The sequence below is a fragment of the Amyelois transitella genome, chromosome 7, assembly GCF_032362555.1.
Source record: "Amyelois transitella isolate CPQ chromosome 7, ilAmyTran1.1, whole genome shotgun sequence".
Taxonomy (NCBI): domain Eukaryota; kingdom Metazoa; phylum Arthropoda; class Insecta; order Lepidoptera; family Pyralidae; genus Amyelois; species Amyelois transitella.
The window spans coordinates 7313841-7336108 of NC_083510.1; the positions used below are offsets into that span (position 1 = coordinate 7313841).

The 22268-nt window shown below is 34.7% G+C and overlaps 1 protein-coding gene across 10 annotated transcripts in view; it reads left to right on the forward strand.

The window, feature by feature from the left end:
- Positions 1 to 22268, forward strand: part of LOC106133233 (polypyrimidine tract-binding protein 2) — a 366610-nt gene that overhangs the window by 181277 nt on the left and 163065 nt on the right. For 3 of the 10 annotated variants that reach the window (XM_060945005.1, XM_013332934.2, XM_060945001.1), the window contains exon 1: positions 12705 to 13226. The exons of 6 other annotated variants lie outside the window; for them this stretch is intronic. Coding sequence is in view for 2 of the 4 variants with exons in the window: in XM_060945001.1 (XP_060800984.1) it covers positions 13224 to 13226 (3 nt within the window). In the remaining 2 variants the exon portion in view is untranslated. Of the gene's footprint in view, positions 1 to 12704; positions 13227 to 22268 lie in introns of those variants that run through there. One more of the 10 variants, XM_013332921.2, reaches the window with a different exon arrangement.

The window sequence follows — 22268 nt, forward strand, 5'->3', positions numbered from 1 at the left end:
TACTACCTGCTTGCTACATTAAGTTATAAATCACTATGCAATCCTTCAATTTGTCTAATTTTTACATAATAATTAAAAAATCACAGAAATTATTTCAACGGCTTATTAACTAAATTACCTCACAATTCTGCACTGGTTACCTAATCGTACACGTGCGTGTGATATAACCATTTCTCTTCTTTCCTCTATTTTATTAGATGGCTTAAATGTTATTTTCTTTTATATAGTGCAATTTTAAATAACATTAATCATATTTCCATATTCTCTCATTACCTAACTATGATTCATTTTCGATATTTATTACTTACTATTTATATACTTACCCAATGTAATACATCTAGGCTTATGAAGCCAGTGTCAATATTTTACAAACATGCTAGGCTATATTTTGCGTCAAGCATAGCTCTGTGGCGTCCACTTGTAGACTATCGAGGGGAAGCTTACGACCTCAGTTTATCAACACGAGTGCCATACATGTGGAATTGCACGACATTGTCTACCGTTACTTTGTTGAAGTTTTTAGGAAAACGTAAAGTTGGTTAATTTTGTGCAGTCAACAAGATAATACCTTTCTCAATTCAATTAAAGAATGACGGACTTTAATGTTCCGTTTATCGATTTTTATTGTTACACCTTTATTGAAGTACGCACGAGACTCCCGACGACCCGCGTAAAACAAAAATTGTCGTTGATTCCCATCCCACAGAAATTTTGGAAAATTCTATCTTATTGCATCCTCAGGTCACTTATTAAACCTTGGTGCTAAATTTAAGTCTCTGGGCCCAGCAGCCTAGTTATTTATTACTTTTAAGATGAAATCCTAATAAACAGATCCGACAAGAGTTTAAAATTAAGTGAGGAGAATCTTTAAACCAGGGGCATAACTTTGTGGATTATGTTTGTTGTACAAATTTCTTCATAGTTTATTCGACCAACTTTAATTATGAATACACTATAAAAAGTCAAACGTTGTGTTGTTTATGTAATTGTTGGATCCAGACAGCTAATAGATAAAAGTCAGCGTAGACGATATAGGTACTATATGCACAGGGTAAAACAGACCAAGACAACTTCAAAATAATAAATTCGATCTGACCAGCACGTAGAACAAAAATTGAAACTGAGAAATATTGTTGCCTTCTTATTCAAATAAAGGTAAGCTATTACATGCATTCCAGGTTAAGTGCCGCACACTAATATTAGAGAGAAACGTAGTAACGTGTTTGGCATACGTAATACAAGCAACAAGTGCTGCATCTACCTTGTGCCTGAAGACGTATTTCTTTTTACACAACTGTGCCAGGTGGAGGGCTATTTCAGGTATAATATATCTAATGTTTTGTAACTTAATGCTATTCAAATTGTCGTTAGAACTCCGAGTCGATTTGGAAAAGAGGGAAAACATGGGGAGTAGCGTCTGATAATTGTTTTTCCAATTTGTACTGGTCAAGAGCTGGCCTACAAATTGTTTTCGAATAAACTAGGAAATCTGATAATACTAATACAACTTAACGCTAAAGATCAACTTTTCCTCATCATCAAAGTGATAAAGGCTTGCTTTTAATTGACATTGACAAAACATTTGTTATTATTATTTTGACATTATATCAATCGCATTGTGCACGCTATGATCATGATAACATACTTAGTCTCCATATTCAGACAAGATATAGACATTAGCTTAGAAAGCTCACTATACAATTATACATATAAAATGACTGCACTAAAATGTATGATTAAATTATTTACCACTTTATTTACTCAAACAAATTCAAACAATTCTCTCTTGTCACAGTCCTCGCATCACTCTCGTGACGTTCACATGCTGGGCGTGGCTTCTAATTGAATGGGTTGACTTGAAATTGGTCTGAGGGTGAGCCGCGCTCATCGTGGTGTTTAGTTAGAGGTATAATTTAGCTTCACGTCGCATTTGGTCATACCACTCATTTGTGAAACGGTTTGCTGTATTATGTTACGTATCTTTGTACCACTACTGAGCGAAAGACTGGTTTACGGTCATATCCTAATATTGTAAGGGAAATCATTTCAAGAGAGTAAAGCACGATGGAATCGGTTTTTATTATTAGTATACTACTCATCATTCGGCATCTTGTTAAAGTAAGCATCTAAATGTAGTGAGTTAAAAATCGAATTCCAAAACAAACCGGATTTCATTTCCCACCAGAGACTACAGGTATTCGTGTACAAAACAAGGCGCTAAAAACTATTTGCTGGAAAGTTTAAAAAGCTATTTATCATAAGTGTGTTCCCCACAGACTTGTCCGTGGTAACGACCACTCGCACGAGTACGCTAGATGGCGGTATAATCGCGATGCATCATACCCGCAGCTGATGCATTAGTTGCATACTTTGAGACGAGCCTTAATGTGGAGAAGGGTTATGGAAATCACCTGTGTTTTGATTTAACTGTTGTCTTAAGTGATTGGTATTTTGTCGGAATATTGGAGCAGAACATGATGCGTGCTGTAAGCAAACTATTAGGTAGTACTCGACTTAAATAGGTCATGTTATACTAACTAAGATTTATTTTCTGTATTTTTTTAGTAAGAACTAAACTAAATTGCATATAGATAAATCATATTTGCAAACTTTTTAATCATACATGAAATTGTATTAATTGTTCAAGAATATTGAATTTTATTTCCGAGTGAATTGTGTTTCCTCGGGCATTTCCAATTGATCGATTGGCGAGCACGTGTGACTGTCGTTTCGATGTTTTATCGCATTTTTATGCTTAACATGTCTCTTTGTATGCAAATGAGCATGATATTCACCTCAATAACGCCATTTATTATTCGGAGATTAAAATGAATTAGGGACTTTTTAACAAATTATGATTTGATTGGTAAAGAGTAAGAGAAGACCTTTGAGCACACTTTAAATTTGTCGTTGCAATACCTAATAGTCGAACTAAACGCTTCGATAGTTCATTTTTGGTTTGATTAGCTAAGGTGTAGAATGAACTGCCGGCATCTTTATTCCCAGACATACTTTTGATCTTAGATTGGGTGAGTTAGGTTTTTATACGAAGCGACTCCCATGTGACCTAAGCAACCTATGCAGCAGAACCTAACCCGTATTGGATCGATCATGGTTACACATTCATTTACCTGAATTTGCAGTCCCCATCCAAGATTTAATAAAAAAAATGATATACAAAGGGATAAGAAAGTGTCGAATCGAAAGTTTCAGTCTCTACAAATAGATGACGTTGCAACGCGTTTTTCTCTTTCTTACCACTCAGTTAGGTACATTTCTGAAGTATTTTCAATAAATAACTCTGTAATATTAATAGTTTCAGTAGATTGTTTTATGGTAAAGTTAAATGGTTTTCTTCATACCTTTGATTAATATCGCAAGTGGCTAAAAACGAAAGCACTAACAACCGCAAAACATCAAAAACTCTCAAGGCGTCATTGTCAAACAAGCATACGACTTGAGTTATCTTTTCCCAATATTATACATGAATTTCTTCGTTTGTATGAAAATGAAACGTGTACAACATACTATATTTTATCAGAACACTATATTAATAGAAAATCAAAGGAATTTTAGCTACCAAGAAGCCCATAGAAAGGGTGACTTCACTATCCGAGAGGCAATAAACAAAATTAAATATTACGAATATGACATCCCTTAGACAGTATCACTCACGCTAGACGAGTATAACGTCAGTCAGAAAACAAGAAACACCTATTATAATATTCACTTTGGTCCCCTCTCTCCCCTCGGCTCCCCCCGTGGTCCCTTCCGAAAGCTCTTAATGCGGAGGCGGCGGTGACCTCATCGCAGCTCCATTAAGCCGTTTATACATAATGTATGAATTTGTTATGCCGTTTGATGTAAAGAAGCTCCCAGGTACTATCTATTTGGCTAAACATTCTTAGGTTTTAATTTTGCAAGTCATCACGTTAATACTGAGGGGTTATTAACCCTGGAAAGGTTAGGTTAGGAAACTTAGAGTGTGTCAACTCAACTTTATTCCCGGGCACAGTGTAAAAGTCAAGCGTCCTAGGTATTTTACACTAGGATTTATAATTTTAGGCGATGGGTTAGCAACTAGTGATACGAGTAACTTGATATTTATCTAACCTAAGTCAATAAAAATGCGTAATCAAATACCCGTTTCGCAAATACAACCTTCCATATCTTTTTTTTTGTATGATTTCTTGTCAATTTGATGTTCCATTATGCGAACCAGATTTTTTTAAGGAATTAGCATAGCCTAATCTATACAAAACCATTTATTTGAATGAAAATAAATTTCATAGATTTAAAATATAACAAGTATACTGAATATCAAAATGGTTATTGTTATTCGTTAACTTTTCACCAATGTTCATCTTTATACATGTATATGTTGACATTAATTTCAACTGTCACAATATCATCTGGTGTGAGTGAGGAGGGATTGGCGCCACATTTACATAAATTATGCGAGAATTTTGCCAAGATCGCAGCTACCAAGGAATTAAAACAAACGGTGCCAAACTAATTGTGCTCTTAGTCTAGAATTCGGACTATGATTAGGTATTTTTAGAGACAATCATCACAAATATTCTTTGTTATTAATTTTAATGACACCGAACAATTTTTATCAATTAGTTTATTATTAATTTATAAAAAAATACTGTTTTGGTTTTTGTCAGCGACGTAAAAATTAAGTTACATATCAGTCAATTAATTTTATATTTAATTAATGTAACAAATGTAAAATTATTTATTTCTACCCATATATAAAAACGTCTCAATGGCTTATGGGCAAGCTTTAGTGATAATTGGTATCGATGAGAAATGTACGTCGCAATTCTGAAAAATTTAGAGTTCAATTTTAATGATAGGTAATTATAATAAATATTTTCTATTGTTTATGTTGTTATTAACATAGAACTGTTTTTGTAAATACCAAACCACTCTGCCTGAAAATACCAGCTCAGTCACAGCAGATTTCAGTTTCCTATAATCGGCTTTATTCCCAAAACACTATGTTTCAGTATTCTCGGGGTTTCTCCCTAGGGCAAGGGCAACTAGGCCATACTCAGGATTACTAGGAATCAAGGATGCGACTATTGTTCAATCGTTTACTAATAGATTTTTGCCCCGGATTTCATCCTCGTGTCAATTTTTAGAGAGTAAATTAGCTTTTGCCCTAAGTCAAAGTTAAGTCTACTGTGTATCTATATCAAATTTTTGCAAATCGATCGTTATTTTATTGTTTAAAATGATTACAAATAAGAATACAAAATTAATAAAAATGCAAATCTTTCCTCTTCATGATATTAGAATGAATTGCGAAATTCATGTTATATATATATATATATTTTATTTGTTGTCCTTTTGTGTGGTATTTATAATTTATTTATACACACACAGCCTACTTACGCTTTCAGGCCTAAACCACTGAAACGATTTTAATGCAATTTGGTACAGAGCTTTTCTTGAGCTGTACCTTCTGGAACTTCTTCTATTCTTGAATTGCGTGGTTTCTCTTTTGCGCAATAAAGGAAACCACGCGGCGGACGAAGTTGCGGGCAGAAATTAATACATACATAAAATCTATATATATATATATTTTTTTTTTTAATAATACTCAGTAACTTTTAAATTTCATGAAATAATATATAACAGTTGGGATTTGCATAAAGAATCATATTGACAATATGGAAACAGGCTTTATAATACAAATCTGATCGGTGCGTAATACCTTTGTAAGCTTTATTGCTTGTTAAGCCTTTCGTTTAAATCCTCTTTCAAAATTCAGGATAATATTTTTGTAAGTAGTATTTCTAGTACTACTTAGTTCTATGTTAAATCACACCACTAATTAATCAACTTACTATAACATTATACACTTTATGTATTCAATATACATATTATATGACGTATAGGTATATGTGATGATTTATATACATCCAATTTAATTATCTTATTTTTTTAAAAGCTTAAACTTTGACTCTTCTCCAAAACTTAACAGGGATAAATGCATGTCATAATATTAGGTGCAACTATGATTTTTAGTTACATATGCAAGTATTAACATTCATCCTAAAAAAATTACAACACCATTGCGACCGAGGTACGGGTCACCGATCAAACGACGAAGAAAATCATCATGTGTAAATGTTGCGATGTCAGTAAGTTACCGACAATTGTTAGTATTGGCTTGGTAATTCTCTTAAAACCGTGATACTGATAATTACAAAGTATAAATCCAAGCTTTCGAACATGGCTTTTGGTGATATAACAAAGTATTTATTACATACTGTATATAACAGTATAAATATCACTAGAAACGTACCCTCTATTCCTCAAAATAATCTCAGTCAGTCATGTGTACACTTAGCAAAGTACAGCAGTTTCGTGTTGAAATAAGCCTAAAGGTTCGAGTACACTGACTGCGCAATCTGTCTTGGACAGATCGTACGCACGAGTGCGCATCAACGTTTGATAACTCCGCCTTTGAAATGCAGGTGAGTCTAACTTCCGTTCTGGAAGTAGCATAATTAATGAGAAAAACAAAATGTATTATTTTTTTTGCTTATGAAAATGTCAAGATTTGATAAACTCTACTTGTGCTTGGACTTCATAGCACTAAGTAGCAAAATTATCAAATACACAAATCACATGCCGTAATCTATAAGCCAAGAGCATTTGAATATGTAATAAGACCGTACCATTACCTACAAAAATATCACATTTCCCATGTGCAGTAAAAACATGCGTTGTCAACATTAAGCTAGTCACTGAATTCAGGATTAGTCCCTCAGTATTTGTTAATATTAGTGAGCTCAAAGCCTCTGGAATTAAATATGAATATTTGTCTGGGCCATCAACAGAATGGACGAAAGGTCCAGTCGGTTCTTCATAGCTTTGTGGCGGTTGGCAAGCATCAAGAGTAAGTTTACTTAGGCCCTACCTCCGGCGTGTTCCGAACAGCCCTTAGGTATGAATACGCAAACGTATTTACTTTGTGACTTGTAAATGCCCTCCGTCGAAATTGCGACATTGTTAATAAATAAATTGAGCAACTCTTGTGTGTCTTCAAAACTTTTTGCGGCTATGTGAGTTCCTATGGGTATAAAATGAATGAGGAAGTTCTTTTATAAATAGCATAGGATTGTAGGGATAGCCCATTTGTCGTATCATTTGTGAAACATTTCACCGAACTGAGTAAGGGAGACGGTGAAAGTGGGATCGACTAAAGATAGAAACTAAAATTATGCTATTTTTTTTTAATTTAGTACTCGCAGTTAAATATCTTGATATATTATCTTATCATGATTTTTTTATCACAAATATTAAATTTTGAAATAATCGTGATACGTGATATCAAGATATTTGGTTCAAAATATTAAACCAAAATGTGGCAAAATGGAAATTAAAAATGTAAAAGCCCATCGTCCGTCAAAAGTCACAATCGCATTGGCAAAATATTGCAGCGAAATACACTGTTGCCTTAATCCCCCTGTAATGTAAATGTAGAAACATATGCTTTTTCGAAATTTAATTAAACAGTAAAATTTTCATTACCATTTCAATAATTTCCATTTACATTACCAACTGCATTAATGTGGATTATTGTGGAATAAAATTTTAAGAAAAATCTGAAACCAATATGTGAAGGCTTATTAATATTTGGATTTAAATTTATTATTAATACGAAAGCAATTAGCTTTTGAGTTCAAATTAAGCCTTGCGACACGCACGTTCATCCTTTCAGTGTTAATCTAAATAACCTATTCCGTTTGTGTTGAATTTTGTCGCAAAAACATGGCGTGCGGTCAACGGTCGCCCCAGCAGTGGAGGCGATGAGTTGTGTTTCATTATTAATGATACTTATAATAAATTCTGTTTTAAATTTGATCTGCTACTGACGCCAAAGGTACCCAAAGGGCTATCGCGAGTACGTTCACAGCGATATTTACCTCGGAGAGACTTGTTTTTTTTGCTAGCATAACATTTTATTTGGAAGAAATGTAGAGCTTTTGCCCGCGGTTTTACACCCGCTTAAAGTCATTTACAGCAAATCTCACAGAAAGCATTATTTTTAGGATTATAGGAAATCTGTCATAAGTAAAGTATGGTTTTATCGATATTACTTCTATCATGTGGATGGAAAGTTTGATACATAAGAATATATGAAAAGAAATAGGGATTTTAAGTGTAATAAATACTTAAAATGCGTTGTCAAACAATAGAAAGCGAATCGTAGTCAAAGCTAGTTGTAATTAAAATCTTAATCCACAATTTTATTCATACATACACATACATACATACATATGATCACGTCTATATCCCTTGCGGGGTAGACAGAGCCAACAGTCTTGAAAAGACTGAATGGCCACGTTCAGCTATTTGGCTTAATGATAGAACCGAGATTCAAATAGTGACAGGTTGCTAGCCCATCGCCTAAAAGAGGAATCCTAAGTTTATAAGCCTATCCCTTAGTCGCCTTTTACGACATCCATGGGAAAGAGATGGAGTGGTCCTATTCTTTTTTGTAATAGTGCCGGGAACCACACGACCACAAAATTTTATTCATGTTGCTTACAAAGAATATTGCGCTGAACTGAAAGTGTTAACGTGCATATTTAAAACTACGTAATATGGGTTAATTTAATTATTAATTTCACATCTCAGCTTAGCTAAAGACCGCCGGTTTCTGATTGTTGTTTAAGATTTTAAGGTAAATTTTTCTCTTGAAAGCATTTACCTACGTTTCAGTGCTCCTGTTTTATGAATTTTAAAAATTAATAAGATGGTAACGAACTTAATTAGCGAGAAACCTCTAGATTTTTCACAGATAACAAATACTATTTGTGTAGTGGCGCATCTTGAAGTATATCTCTTTTCCTTGAAACAACCTAATTAATTAGTACTTGAATTAAGGAATGAATGCCAGCCAGTACTCAAAAGAACTTTCTCAAAACTAAGGATGTCAAAGACTTGCTTGATTTTAATAACCACATTTAGTTCTCTAAGAAAATATTACCAAAGCCATATATTTAAGGACCATTTGAGTCCTATGCTTTATCCTGCTTACGATAAAAACTAGTTTTCATAGAACGCTTTTGGTGCCGAGATTGAAGACAAAGTATTAACCACTGTACTATCTATATAATTAAGCACTAGCCTTAACCTATTAATTACAGTTCTTAATACAAATTAATTACAAGCCTGAAAGCGTATTATTTACTCTAATGACCTAACTTTACAGAATAGCAAGTAGATTAAACAGCCTGCTACGTTCACATTAATTATTATGATTTTGTCTGCATGCATCACTTGAATTTTGCTCTCATTTGCAAATGCACTTATGTACTCCGATTGGTACTGGTAAACTTTACGCAAATGACGAACGGTTCATTTGGTCGCATAGATACGCGAAATGATCTGAAATTGTATCGGAATATAGAATTTGATGAAACCATTTAGGCAGATTTCAATGCGGAATAATGCGTGCCTCTAGAATTGGTTTAGAGCTTCCTCGCCATTGTGCAGCAAATTCTATAGCATTATATAAATCGATGCAATGTGATTTAACTTTGTATTTTCATATACATCACGCAAGATTCTATAGGATAATAATCGTGCCGCGAAATTTATTTTTTGAACTTTATATGTAACTAAACTTCTGGGAAGATAGATACTGAAAATAAATTTATTAACTTTCAAAATCTTTTCTTAGGGGATTCCTACATAACTATTCAATATGCTTAATCTTTATGAAGTGCATTCAAAAGTTGAAAGATATGGTAGTCACCTTTTTTACTTCTGTACATCCAGAACAGATGCAATGTGTCGCGCCCTTATTCCTGTATTTGTATTTTTTATACAGAAACAAGCATTCAGGGAAACCCATTTTATTCACTTGTTTGGATATAAATTTTCAATATTTAAATTAATGCCCCACAAATAATTCTTAAGGACCCAAAAATAATTAAGTATGCTCGGGTAGTCGTAAGCTATGACAATAAAAGCTACTAATCGCAAAAAATATATAACATGGCGCGATTCAAGTTTGTCGAACCTAGGTCATTACCTTACACCCTCCAGCCCCTGCACCTGCGGGATCCAAATGCATCTAAGCGCAACCGTCCTTATAAACATAGACCAATAAACAAATAGACAAAATAGGTAGTAGTTTTTGAGGATACAAACAAAACGAATCTAAATATCTAACTGCGTTCACGAACACTTGATAAATATTACACTAAAATATTAACCTCAATAAAACTTTTATTCAAAAATTCGACATTTTCGGTGTATTGTAAAATTTTAATCCGTGCTAATGGATCATAATACTTTTTTCTACAAATATATATGTTGGTGTACGTTAAAATTTCCCAAAAGCGATAATGCTGATGGACGGCTGCGGCTTATCATTTTACGTATTTTCAAGTATAGAACATATACACTATCACACAAACATATTTTATGTTATAATGTTATAAACATTTTTGCATTTTTCATATATAATCATATAGGTACATATGGATGGACTTAACACCGAAGGGCATTTTCTACATTCAAATCTCTGGACCAAAACTGTGATGTATGTACAGGTTGTTAGCAAAGAAACATGGCCCCCTGTTCATACAAAAATAAAACCATTTGGGGGTCAATTTTCTCTGGAGAAGACGGTAAAACTACTCTCTCAAAACAGTGCCATGATCCTCTACATCTATTTCTACTTTTATCTATGCAGCTTTGTAACAGTAAAGCAAATTACATACGCTTGCTACAAAAAGTGCATTCGATACCGTATATGGTGGTCACCGAAGCGTAAATACCATGACCAGGCATCGTGACCACTCGATCGGTCTATTTTTTCCTCTCAGTTTATACCTTATTAAAAACAATTTATTCGTTTTCTTGAATACCACGCACGATTTACTTGCATTGCTGAGCTTGTTTAATGTTTTCTTTTCTCCGTCCGCTATTATGCACTTTGTTGTTACTTCCACGCATATTTCGTCTGTTTGCAATACTGACAATATAATAATATCAGTGTTGTATTTCATAATACAGTGATTACGGTTGACTTCATATTACAGCATACAAAATGAAAAACGCTTTTTATGATTCCCCACATTTAATTGTGCTAAATATTTTTAAGTCTTAACAGCACAATAAGTCATAAGTAGAAAACAACTAGCCTTGGTTGCTTTGTACTGAAAAGGCTATAGAACATGCTACATAATGCAATGAGCAACAGAAAATGTTTATGCTTACAAACGACTGTGATTGTAGGCATTGGCCGTTCACAATTTGAATACTCTATGTTTGAAACGATGTCAAATATGGACAAGCGTTTCCGCCCCTCCAGTTGACACCAGCCCAATGTTAAGGTCATGTTACATAACACGGTCGGTAGACGGCGTGGCGGCGCACACGCAGGGTCGACGACCGGGGCCCGCGTGGGCGCTCAGGTTCTAACTTTGAACTGCGGAATTCGCATACCTCGTCTAATATCTATAAGTACTCATGCTGCTCAATCAAGGTTGTACTCGTAACTAGCTATTGCATGCAAACTTCGTTCGTGTTGATTTATTTCAATATGTCAGCTTCTTAGTAATATATTAAGATAAAACATGCACTAGTTTTATGTGTGAATGTAAACTGAATATCGCATCACATTCCTTTCAGTAAATTTGCATAATTTGTAATGAAACATCCACGCAGATAAACAAAGAATTAAAAAAAATATTTGAACAAAATCGATCCGTTAGTTCATGAAATTTCTCATGGCATGTCTATCCTCACACAATGGTCTTTTTAAAATCTGATATTTATAGTTACATTCACATGAAACTTATGATAGTTTATCCCAAAGGATACATAAAAATATCTATTTGGATTGTTTATGATAGTTAAACTAGGTTACACCAAATTATAAACTTTTCAAGTGTGAGAAATTTTCTCTCATTTCTATTATCCGAATCCTGAAACGGTTACTCATTACCTGCCTTTTTCAGGATTATCCAAATGGACGGGCTTTTCCCAACGGCTAGGTTTACTTTAACGATTCATAATACGTAGATCCTGTTTACTGTCCGACCGCTAACGAGTAATCTGTCTCTCACTCCTGAAAGCATCTTCAAGGTAAATAGTGCGACGTTAAAAGGTGCCTAATCCTCTTTAAGCGCGCACAATGAGCTTACAGCGCTATCTTCTGATGCCTAACGACGAGACGAGATCAATGTGATTCCAACATTCACCCGAGATTTCCTCGAGATAATACCTCATTATTTGAGAATGTCACTCGTCCTTTGAAAATGATTATATTTTTGTTTCAACAAGATAAATGTACTTTTTATTATTTATGTATCGTTTTCAAAAGGTTAATTATATAATTAAAAAGTCAAACTTAAGGTAGGACCTAATATTTTTTTCAAATTTCAAACCACTACAAAATATTACTTAAATGAGGTAATTTCATTTTCTTTGCGCAAACAAATTTATCTCGAACATTAATTATAGTGCGAATGCAAGGCTTATTTGCAGTGACCGTTGGTCGTGCATCGCATCTGTTTGAAAGAGGACCGCGTACGTACGAGGTGGTGCGTCGGTCGGAGGCTGAGCGAGCGCGGCGCAGGCGCCCAGGTGAGTCAGGTGGGCCCGCCCCCAGAGCCCTCCGCGCCTCCGCGCACCTGCCGACTCGCTCAGTCCACCGCCACACGCCGGCCTGGCGACTTGTGCTCCGTGCACGCCGCCACTTTCTCCACACTCTCGCGAGCCCTGCGCGTCGTTTCTCGCTTCTCCCGATCGCTCAGTTTCCCGCTCCCTCGCGGCAACCCTGCCCTTTCCCGTTCCCGACACCGAGTTTCACAACTTTTCAACGCTCTTGGAACTTGTAAAGTTCCCGCGCTCTCGTCTTCGAGTTCAGCTCAGGCCGGAACCTCGACGTCGGTCGAGATCGTATCGGTGGTAGTCGGCGCGTGGACGTCGAGCACTCGCAGGTCGGCCGCGGATGCGGTCGTAAGAGACGAGTGCGAGGCCTCAAGGAGGCCGCCGCCACGCTGTTCCCGCCGCAGCTTGGGTGCGTGTCCTACGTGACGCCGTGCGCCTGCTGCCCGCCGCTGATCCTGCAGCACCCGCATCCGCACCCGCTCCCGCTGCCCCTCACGTTGCCCATCACTCTCCCTCTCCAATCCATTGACCCCCAAGTCGCTAAACACCAACGGCTGCTGCTCTCTAACATGGTAAGTAAACCCGGCTTTTCAGCGACGACCACTCGACCGATAAGTTTCACGAGGAAAGAGCACGACGCGGGCAAAGTTGCGAACAAACTGATCTGATAATAACTCTCTCGGGACTCGGACTAATGTATAGCGATACGATCGTTCCCTCCGAGCAGTGAATACGGCACAAATATCATTCGAATCCGAAACTTTGTTTGGCAAAATAAATAAACATTTATTGTTATGTAACATTGTCTAATGAAGAGCAGCCTGCGATAAGCGGACTAAAGTCACTCGGTTAACTTCGATCGTAACTACGAGGAAGTTCGCACGCATAAGTTAAGCATATTAACATCTCCGTCGCGAATTTAACTTTGGCTATATCCATCTCTTGAGACCGAGAAAATTAATTGATCTAGTGTTGATTACTTAAATGTAATTATCTCCGTATTACGTAGGTACTAAAGGTTTGTGTTACGTATATTTGAATTTAAACATATACTTATAACTTTATAAATATAGAAACAAGCATTAAAGAGTCGGAACACTATCTAAATCATCCCGCACAAGATATCCACACAACTACAGGATAGTTCCCGCAGTTAGAAAATTTATAGCGGTAGTTTAAACAGGACCCGTGTTTTGCGCGAAATCATAAAAAGTTTGTTGTCATTGGGAGCGCAGGTGGAATTATTTAAACGGATCCGTCGGCTTCCCAGCTGATCAGATTTGTTGTTCTTACCCCGAAACATTGTTTAACTCGCGGCCAACTTCGTCAATGTAAACTTGTAACAATTTCAGATGCAATCCCAAAAGAAGTTAGGAAGGCGGAAATCGAAGGCCCGGCGTCACTCGATAACTAAATCAAGTTTTGTTTACGTTTCCAAAGAGATTGTTATCTAGGCGAGGTGGCGCGAGCGGCGGTGGCCGAGCCCACTGAGAAAATAAACGTTGATGACAGAAGTTTGACTTAAATGGAAGTCTTATCAAACTTTTCTCATTAAAACAACCCGTCAAAGGTGTGTTTATGTTATTTTAATACCTGCTCACAAATCTGATTTGATATTTGGCTGGCAGAAGCGCGTCCCTATATTAATCGTTTTAATACTGAAACCCATTCATTTTGTATCTTAATAGGCGACAGTTTCCATCGACACAAACAAATGCGGGTGATGAATGCCTCTAAAGTTAAATTTTAAGTGATTAATCAACGTCAATATTAATAAATTGTACGCGGACCTTTGCAAGTTTGCAGTCGTAATATAGCTTTTGCTGTCTTTGGAAGCTTTTAGGTAATGTTCTTAATTAAAACAACTTCTTGGTCTAATAATCTTAAGATGATTATCACGTGGTAAAAACAAGACATTTTATAAAGTAAATTTAACATTATATTGAAAACCTAAGAACATAGCAAAAAAGTTATTTCCAAAGAGCTAAAGAGCTCTCGAAAGTGTTATTTCCCACATCAGTAGGCGCAAATATATGTATTACCTTGCGGATGCTCAAAAAAATTATAAAAATGTAAGTAAGAATATACCAATACAGAAAAAGCGCGTATGTAATATATAAATACATAACAAGATAAAAAAAATTAAAATCAAAACTACGTATGTTAGAACTACTATGGCAATAATCCACGTTCAAATGGTACGCCTCATATTATTCCATGGTGAATATAACCTTATACTATTTTCCACTAACCTCATGAACAACTGTGTTACGAGTGCAATTTCGCGTCTCGTACGAGTATCTACTTCAAGAAGCGCATTCCGTTTCACGCGGCGGACGTATGAAATGAAACGTTTGAATTTGCATCACGTACCATCTTCTATAGTCGCGACTAACTAACGGGCCATGAGGTTTTCGAAGAAGCCAACCGTTACATCTCCATTCCAGAAAACTTTGGAAAATTATTTCAAATGAGCGTACACTTCTGAATCTGATAAACGGGAAAAATAAGTGAGTTAAGAAAGACTACAATTTCGCCGGAGTATAATATTCTATAAAAAAAAATTCATTATTTGCAAGATTCTGTTAAAAATTTAGTATTTTTGATATACGTTATTTTATCCATATTAATCTAATTATCATCCGTCACCTGAACGGTCTCTAATACCTAACACTAGTAAGGCTAAGCTATGTTACTTAATTTTTAGTAGTGTCCACATATATCTTTTAATTATACCACCATGAACAAACAAACACAAAGCTTACATACGAACCAAAGATTAAAAAAGACACTATCATTCTGCTTGTTTTTCTCTATTTAAGTATAGAAACATATGTTCACTTATTTCAACTAACACATTAGTTTACAGAAGACTTGGAATGACGTTATAACGGATTTCGCTAAAAGTTTGTTTTAGCCTTTGTAATATCTTAAATTTATGCTCATACATTCATGGCATGATACTCTAATGTACACTACAAAATTGAGGATTTGCTCACCTGAGTAATAAAATACTAGTCTTCGGATAGAAGTGGAATGAGATGTGTTCCATGTCTGCAGTAAATTTTGTTAGTGGATTACGGATTCACGAATTTAAATAACTATTTACGTTTACGTCTGAAACATACTGAATGTGTAAAACGTATTTAAAAATAAATACAAATACGAGAGTCTATATATCTAATATGTAATTGTCATAAACTTCTGGCTAGCGAAACAATTTAAATCTATAAACAAATTATTTCGATTTCTAAAGGAGCTAAATCAAGCAGTCGAAGAAAATTACATTCTAAGTCGCAAATAAATATTAAATAATACAAATTCATATTAAAAAGTTTTTGGAATTAAAGATGTAATCCTAACTGGCACTTGTGGATAACAGCCTAAATCTAAAGTCAGTTGAAAACACCGTTTTTATTTCGTCAATAAAGTAAACAATCTTTCAATTATTCCATGCGAGCCGTATGCGAGCAGTAGAGCAGCGATATAATAAATAATAGGCACATTTACTCGATCGTACGTTTTCTCCATAATTTTGCTGGAAAGCAACGCGCGACCATGCGAAACGCGATACTAGTATGCGCTTAATTGCATTCATACATCTAATGAGTATAGACTCGCTCAATCATACGCAGGAGATGTCGCGTGTCGAGTCATCCAATTTCCCTCGTAAATTTTTGTAATTTTTCTTTATTTAATCATGAAAAGTTTTTAAAGTGTTCACCTGAGCAAAAGAAGGTGGCTGGCTGAGTGTCGAGAAAAACTGAGCATACCTGTATAGAAAGAAGTGACTGACACATTTATCAGTGCACCTCCAGATGTGGGAGACCGATGTGTCGAAAATTTACCATACTGAAAATGTGGACTTACTGGACAGGTGTAAGAGGTACAACACCAAGATAAAAAATGGTATAAAAATCTCAATGCACTTTCAAACATATTCCCGATCTGACGTCTGATCCGATTGAAGATATTTAAGGCTCTTGCCTATTTGGGCTTTAGGTTAAGTGATCGCATAAAAAATATTAATTTTAAACTTATTATAGTTAAGAAAACTTTGATTTATCAATTATATACTAATGGATACATTAGCGACCATTCTCCAAGTTCGTTCAGTAATAACAATAAGATTCCCGTAAATCACGGTTCCCTAGGGAAACTTTGGGTTCCGGGGATGGAATTGGTTTGGCCATTTTATATACGTTACCATTCTTAGATGAAACTTTTCAAATTGGGACTATTTTTCGGTCCTATATATAACGGCACTGTTCTTATACTTATTTTATGATAAATTTTATGTTGTTTTCTATAATTGTTATGGTTTTATTCTGCGAATAGTGTTAAAAATCAGATAAACGAAATAATACCTACATTTCCCCCAAGAAATGTTAAAGGCGGTACCAGTGGGCGGACTATTTAAATATATAGGTATATTATTATCAAGCGTACCTATAACAACATTGTAGAATTGATTCGCTGACTTTACTTGAAACATCACTACAAAAGTAGAGAAGTAAAATAAATTACTTAAATTTAAACGATATAGATACATACATATAATCACGTCTATATCTCTTGCGGAGTAGGCAGAGCCAAACGAATTAAAATATTTCAATTTCAAAATAGATTATTAATTTTTAATTTTGTTAAAATCAATTCAATGATAACCTAACTAACCAACAAGCAGTATAAATTATATATAGACATCGTCACATAATAACTGTACGCAGAACATACTGGCAGGTGGCCGACCTACTGTGCCCTAACAGTAAATATTATAAAACTTCTTTGAAAATTACCACTGGTCATTTTTATGGGCAAATAAAAAACGAGACTCTACGAGGGGCCGCGGTGCGTCACAGCCGTAGCAAGTGTTGAGAAAATTTGTTTAACTATTTGTATGTCTCATGTCATAAGCGAAAAGATGGATATGGATTTCCACTTGCTACGATCCTTACGGACCTCTTTGATTGACTAAGAATGAAATTTTATTTATTCGCTGGGAAGGGTGATGCTGAAAAAAACAAAACTAAATTAACAATAATAAGATTTATACGTATACGAGTATAATGTGAGAAAATAAATACGCCTCTTTCTCAGGGAGATAGATGATATAGGTGTTCATAATTCTCAAAAAGTAATAAATATTTTTTTAAATTGATCTTCAGCCTTATATTAAAACATAAGTAAATTGATTTTACTAACTTACTAAAGTAAAATTAATTATTCACTTATTATTAATGTACTCATATAAAAATTAATTTGAATTATATGAATTTTATAGCTTTCTAACTTATCACGTAATTAATACAGTGTAATAACTATTCGTACATAATACATGCATCCGTCGCTTATGTTATAAACCATACTTCATGTAATATAAGGTCATCGTGCCGACTTGCGAACCGGAACGTCCATAGATTCAAGTGTCGACGCCAAAAAAACTGGTTGCTTCAGTATGAGTACATACCTTTTGTTATTATTAACATCTGATTAATGTGTGTAATGATCCAGACAGTCTGACGCAGTTCAAGCTTAATATTTTAGTCCATACGGATGTTAAAAGTGTATACGTTTGCCCGCTTTTTGTTTTATCTTTACAAATTTTGCTATAGCTAGGAGTACAGTGTAACTTTCGTTGTGGATAAATTTCAATAATCGACAAATCACCCGAGCGAAACTACAGGCAAAAGCTAGTTAACAATAAACTCTTTTTGATTCAAAAAACTAAACTTAAATAACTTGAACAATCTAGTATCAAAATTCAGTAATATCATCAAATATTTTTCTTATTTATATTGAAACGATTTATAATCGAAATCTACGGGCTGGAAAGAATTAAAAGGAAAATTGAACATGGCCCTTGGGAACTTCCAACCCTAATCACTTAATTTTCACTCAATTTAGAAGATCTTATCTTTTTTTTTGTACACGAATGATTAACAAATCGGATAGGTATTGGCTGCGATTGATATAATTCAATCAAAAGTTTACGAATTTATAGAAATATATATTCGAATATTGTTTTATTCGCGTAATGTAAAAACAATATCTATCAGCGCACAACCAATACCTAGGAACAAATTTCATATTACTAAAAGTTAGCTGCCAAACATTTTTTGTACTTTCAAACGAGCGCAAACACCGGGCTAAAATAAGTATATTGGTACTGAAGCGTGTTTTTGGAGTTTTACAATTACAACAACAAAGTTACTAGATACTCGCAAAGGCGTATAAAAATTGGTTATAATGAGTGGTTATCAAAATAACGTAGTAGTTTCGTTACGGTCGCGCCGGTTGTGTTTGTATGAGAACTACAGTAAAAACAACAAGAATATCGTTGACCCCGGGCTCTGCATCACTTAATAACTACATAAACTCATATAAATTTCTACACTTATACCCAGTATCATAATAAGATTGATATTTTTTCTCACAGTTAAGTTTTATATATGTATTTTAGCACTAAATATAATAATCACTATGTCATCAAGATAACCGTGAATTCCAGCGTTGAGACTACTGGCAAAGTCTTCCCTGTTTTATTTAATAACCTATTTCGTCGTACTGAATAAACGTTATTTCGGAGCCAATATCTTAATCGGAAATCAACAAATTTTCTTTCAAGATAACAGTACAGTTTAAAGATTTTGTGTACCGAAATCTAGATTTGGTATATATGTGCATACATATATTCAGATCATGTTTATTAAAATATATCTTACCATACTTTCTTCATTTTCGTGTCATAAATACACTTATCGATAAAAGAATCCTTGTTCCCAACCATATTCTATTTTGGGATCTGTACAATCATATTTTATTTGGTCTTATTCCATGTCAAAGCCCATACTTTCACCTCATACTTTATCATGATTTATCTTCTTAACTCCACATTGTGAACAAAACTGAACTTAAGATCAACTTGTAAGTGACACTAAACAGTCTTCCTTAAACAAAGTAAACTTTTAACACTCTTGTTAGAGTAAAGTAACACTAAGCATCGCGGTTTGTTTGGGGCTAACCAACCACAGTTTACATTTCGCTCTAAAAGTACAACTATAGTTAGCTCGACAACAAATTAATCCACCTTTGTATTAGTATGATCAAAAGTTTATGTAGGTTCATAAAAATGTCTTTAATCGACGTGAAATTAATTGCATACAAAGGTACTTAATTGCATTAGTAAATAAGAATACATACATACATATCGTCACATCTATATCCCTTGCGGGGTAGACAGAGCAAATAAGAATATGTTATCTTATTTTGCAAAGAACGTGATTTACTAAATAAAGGATTTTGTAAACTTACAAGCAGTAAGACCTTTCTACCTACATGTACGAAATTATACAAATTTAAAAAATTTTGAGATACACTATTAAAAACAGAGACCATTGGCGTAAAAGAGTTATTTCCAATGTCAAGATAAAAATATCAAAGCGACCACAGTAGACGCAAAAGAAACACCGCTAGTTACAAACTTTTCAACCGCAATAGTTAAAATACATCGGAGTAACGAATTTTTCTTCCTAATTACTTGGTGTCGGGCGTCTGTGCAGAATGTCGTACTGGACAAAGGACCTGGGACGTTCATTAATAGGATCTTTCTAACTGCTATTTCCCTGAATAAAACCGGGTTCCGGAATTATTAATATCGGGGTATTCATCCCGGCTTTAACAGTTATAATTTGTTTGTTTGTTTTTGTACTCTCGCACCGCAGGGCTCTGATGTTCCAGCATTATGATGTGATGAACAAAAAGCAGTATTTTGATTGAACTTCTTCTCGTCATTAGGCGTCGAGATACAGTGAGTCCATAATATTAGTTCATTTCATTGCGTTCTATTGCTCGTCATTTCACATATCTTGGTATGTAAATGTACTTCAAATCAAATTGTATTTAAGTTCGTGCCGTCTAGGTATTTTTATTTAAACCCGTTGTAAAAAATAAGTTTACTTCTATCCACTTACACAAAATTTCTCTTAGAAAAACAACGAGCAGAAAGGTTTTCCTGAATGGCTACCGATTTCTATACTGAACAAACAAGTCCCATTATTACATCTTTGCGATAAAAACGTCAGTGCAAGGAAAGCATAAAAAGTGCTTCTGTCTCTTTACTATGCAGGTAATGAAAAAATATAGCTGGGTCAACGCCAGCGCTCTTGCTGTAAGCTTATTAAGGAGTCTGCTTTTTGCGTTTATTTAAAAATGTTGGGTTTCTATGCTCCTTTGTATATTTTATTAAAATTATGATATTGAGAATTTAACAACCGCCAAAATGGTGAGGCTTATAAACGGCGGAATGATGAAAGAACAACAGGAAGCCTTAATAAGAACAGCTTTGTTAAACGTTCGCGAGATATGATAATATTTTAGGGCAATTTTTTTTCCTGTTGTGTGTTAAATATTGTTTTATAATATATTTTTTTGTGAACCCAATTTTGTTTTGTAACCATATTTGCTGAACAAGCGACAATATGACTTCGTATTTGGGTTCCTATTTTACGAGTTTTTTTTTTTCAAATTACGTTCGTGTTAGGTTCCGCCGTGAACGTTATCGTTTAACGGAGATTATAATTATAAAAAAAGCTGTTATAGCAATAATCTTATTACTGTATAATATATTTTTAGCCAAGCTATTGAAAACACATTTGGTTTCGGCCAAACGCAGCACTTCACTAGGAAATCTCAATAAGTGCTAAATCTGAAATTCCGTTTACGCTTACAGTATCAAGGAAAAATTCTCGTATACATTCAAATGGTGGCCATTAACGGCAATATTGCTTTACGATAGCAATAACGATTGCGATATCAAAACTATACCCGTCGTCGAATAGCTGTACTTTTCACAGGAAACAATATTTCGATTTGGGGAATCACCTGTGTTTATCTCAAATGTTATCTTTGTAAATGATGATCATAAAAATTAAATAATATAAGACTTTTTGGAAAAATATGGGCACATTTTTCACAGCGTTCATATTAATATACATATAATATTCGATTCGAAACAAGGAGTTTCTCTTTTCTATTAATTTTCTTTTAATTTTTTTTGTTTAACTTATATAAAATATATTATAAATAAATAGATACGGGACAAATAACACAGATTGAGTTAGCCTCGAAGTAACTTCGAAACCTGTATTAGAAACCAATCACTTCAATTGTTTATTTTAAACTTTAGGCACAATTAAGACTTATTAAAAAAGTACCATCTAGCGGTCAACTTTTGTACTTACACAACATTAACATTTTGCAATAAACACTTAAGGCGATGATACTCGTAGTTAGTCTCAAATACTTTTACTGCATGATTTGTGAAGAACCCTCTGACCAAAACTCGGGTGATTTTTATTTCTGACATTCCTGTACAACGATGACATGACAAATGTAACTCACCTTTTGCTCCACACCTCTGAAAGGGCCTTTGATGGAATTCTGAGACTTTTCTTACGATTGAATAGTATTTGCGCGAACCTTTTTAACTGATTGAATAGCGCGGTGGTCGTATATTAGTTTCATGTTACTCGAGTTGATTTTTGTGGTAGTTCAGATTGTTTTTCTATGTGGGACAAAAATTGTTATTTTATTCTTCGCACACGACTTATATG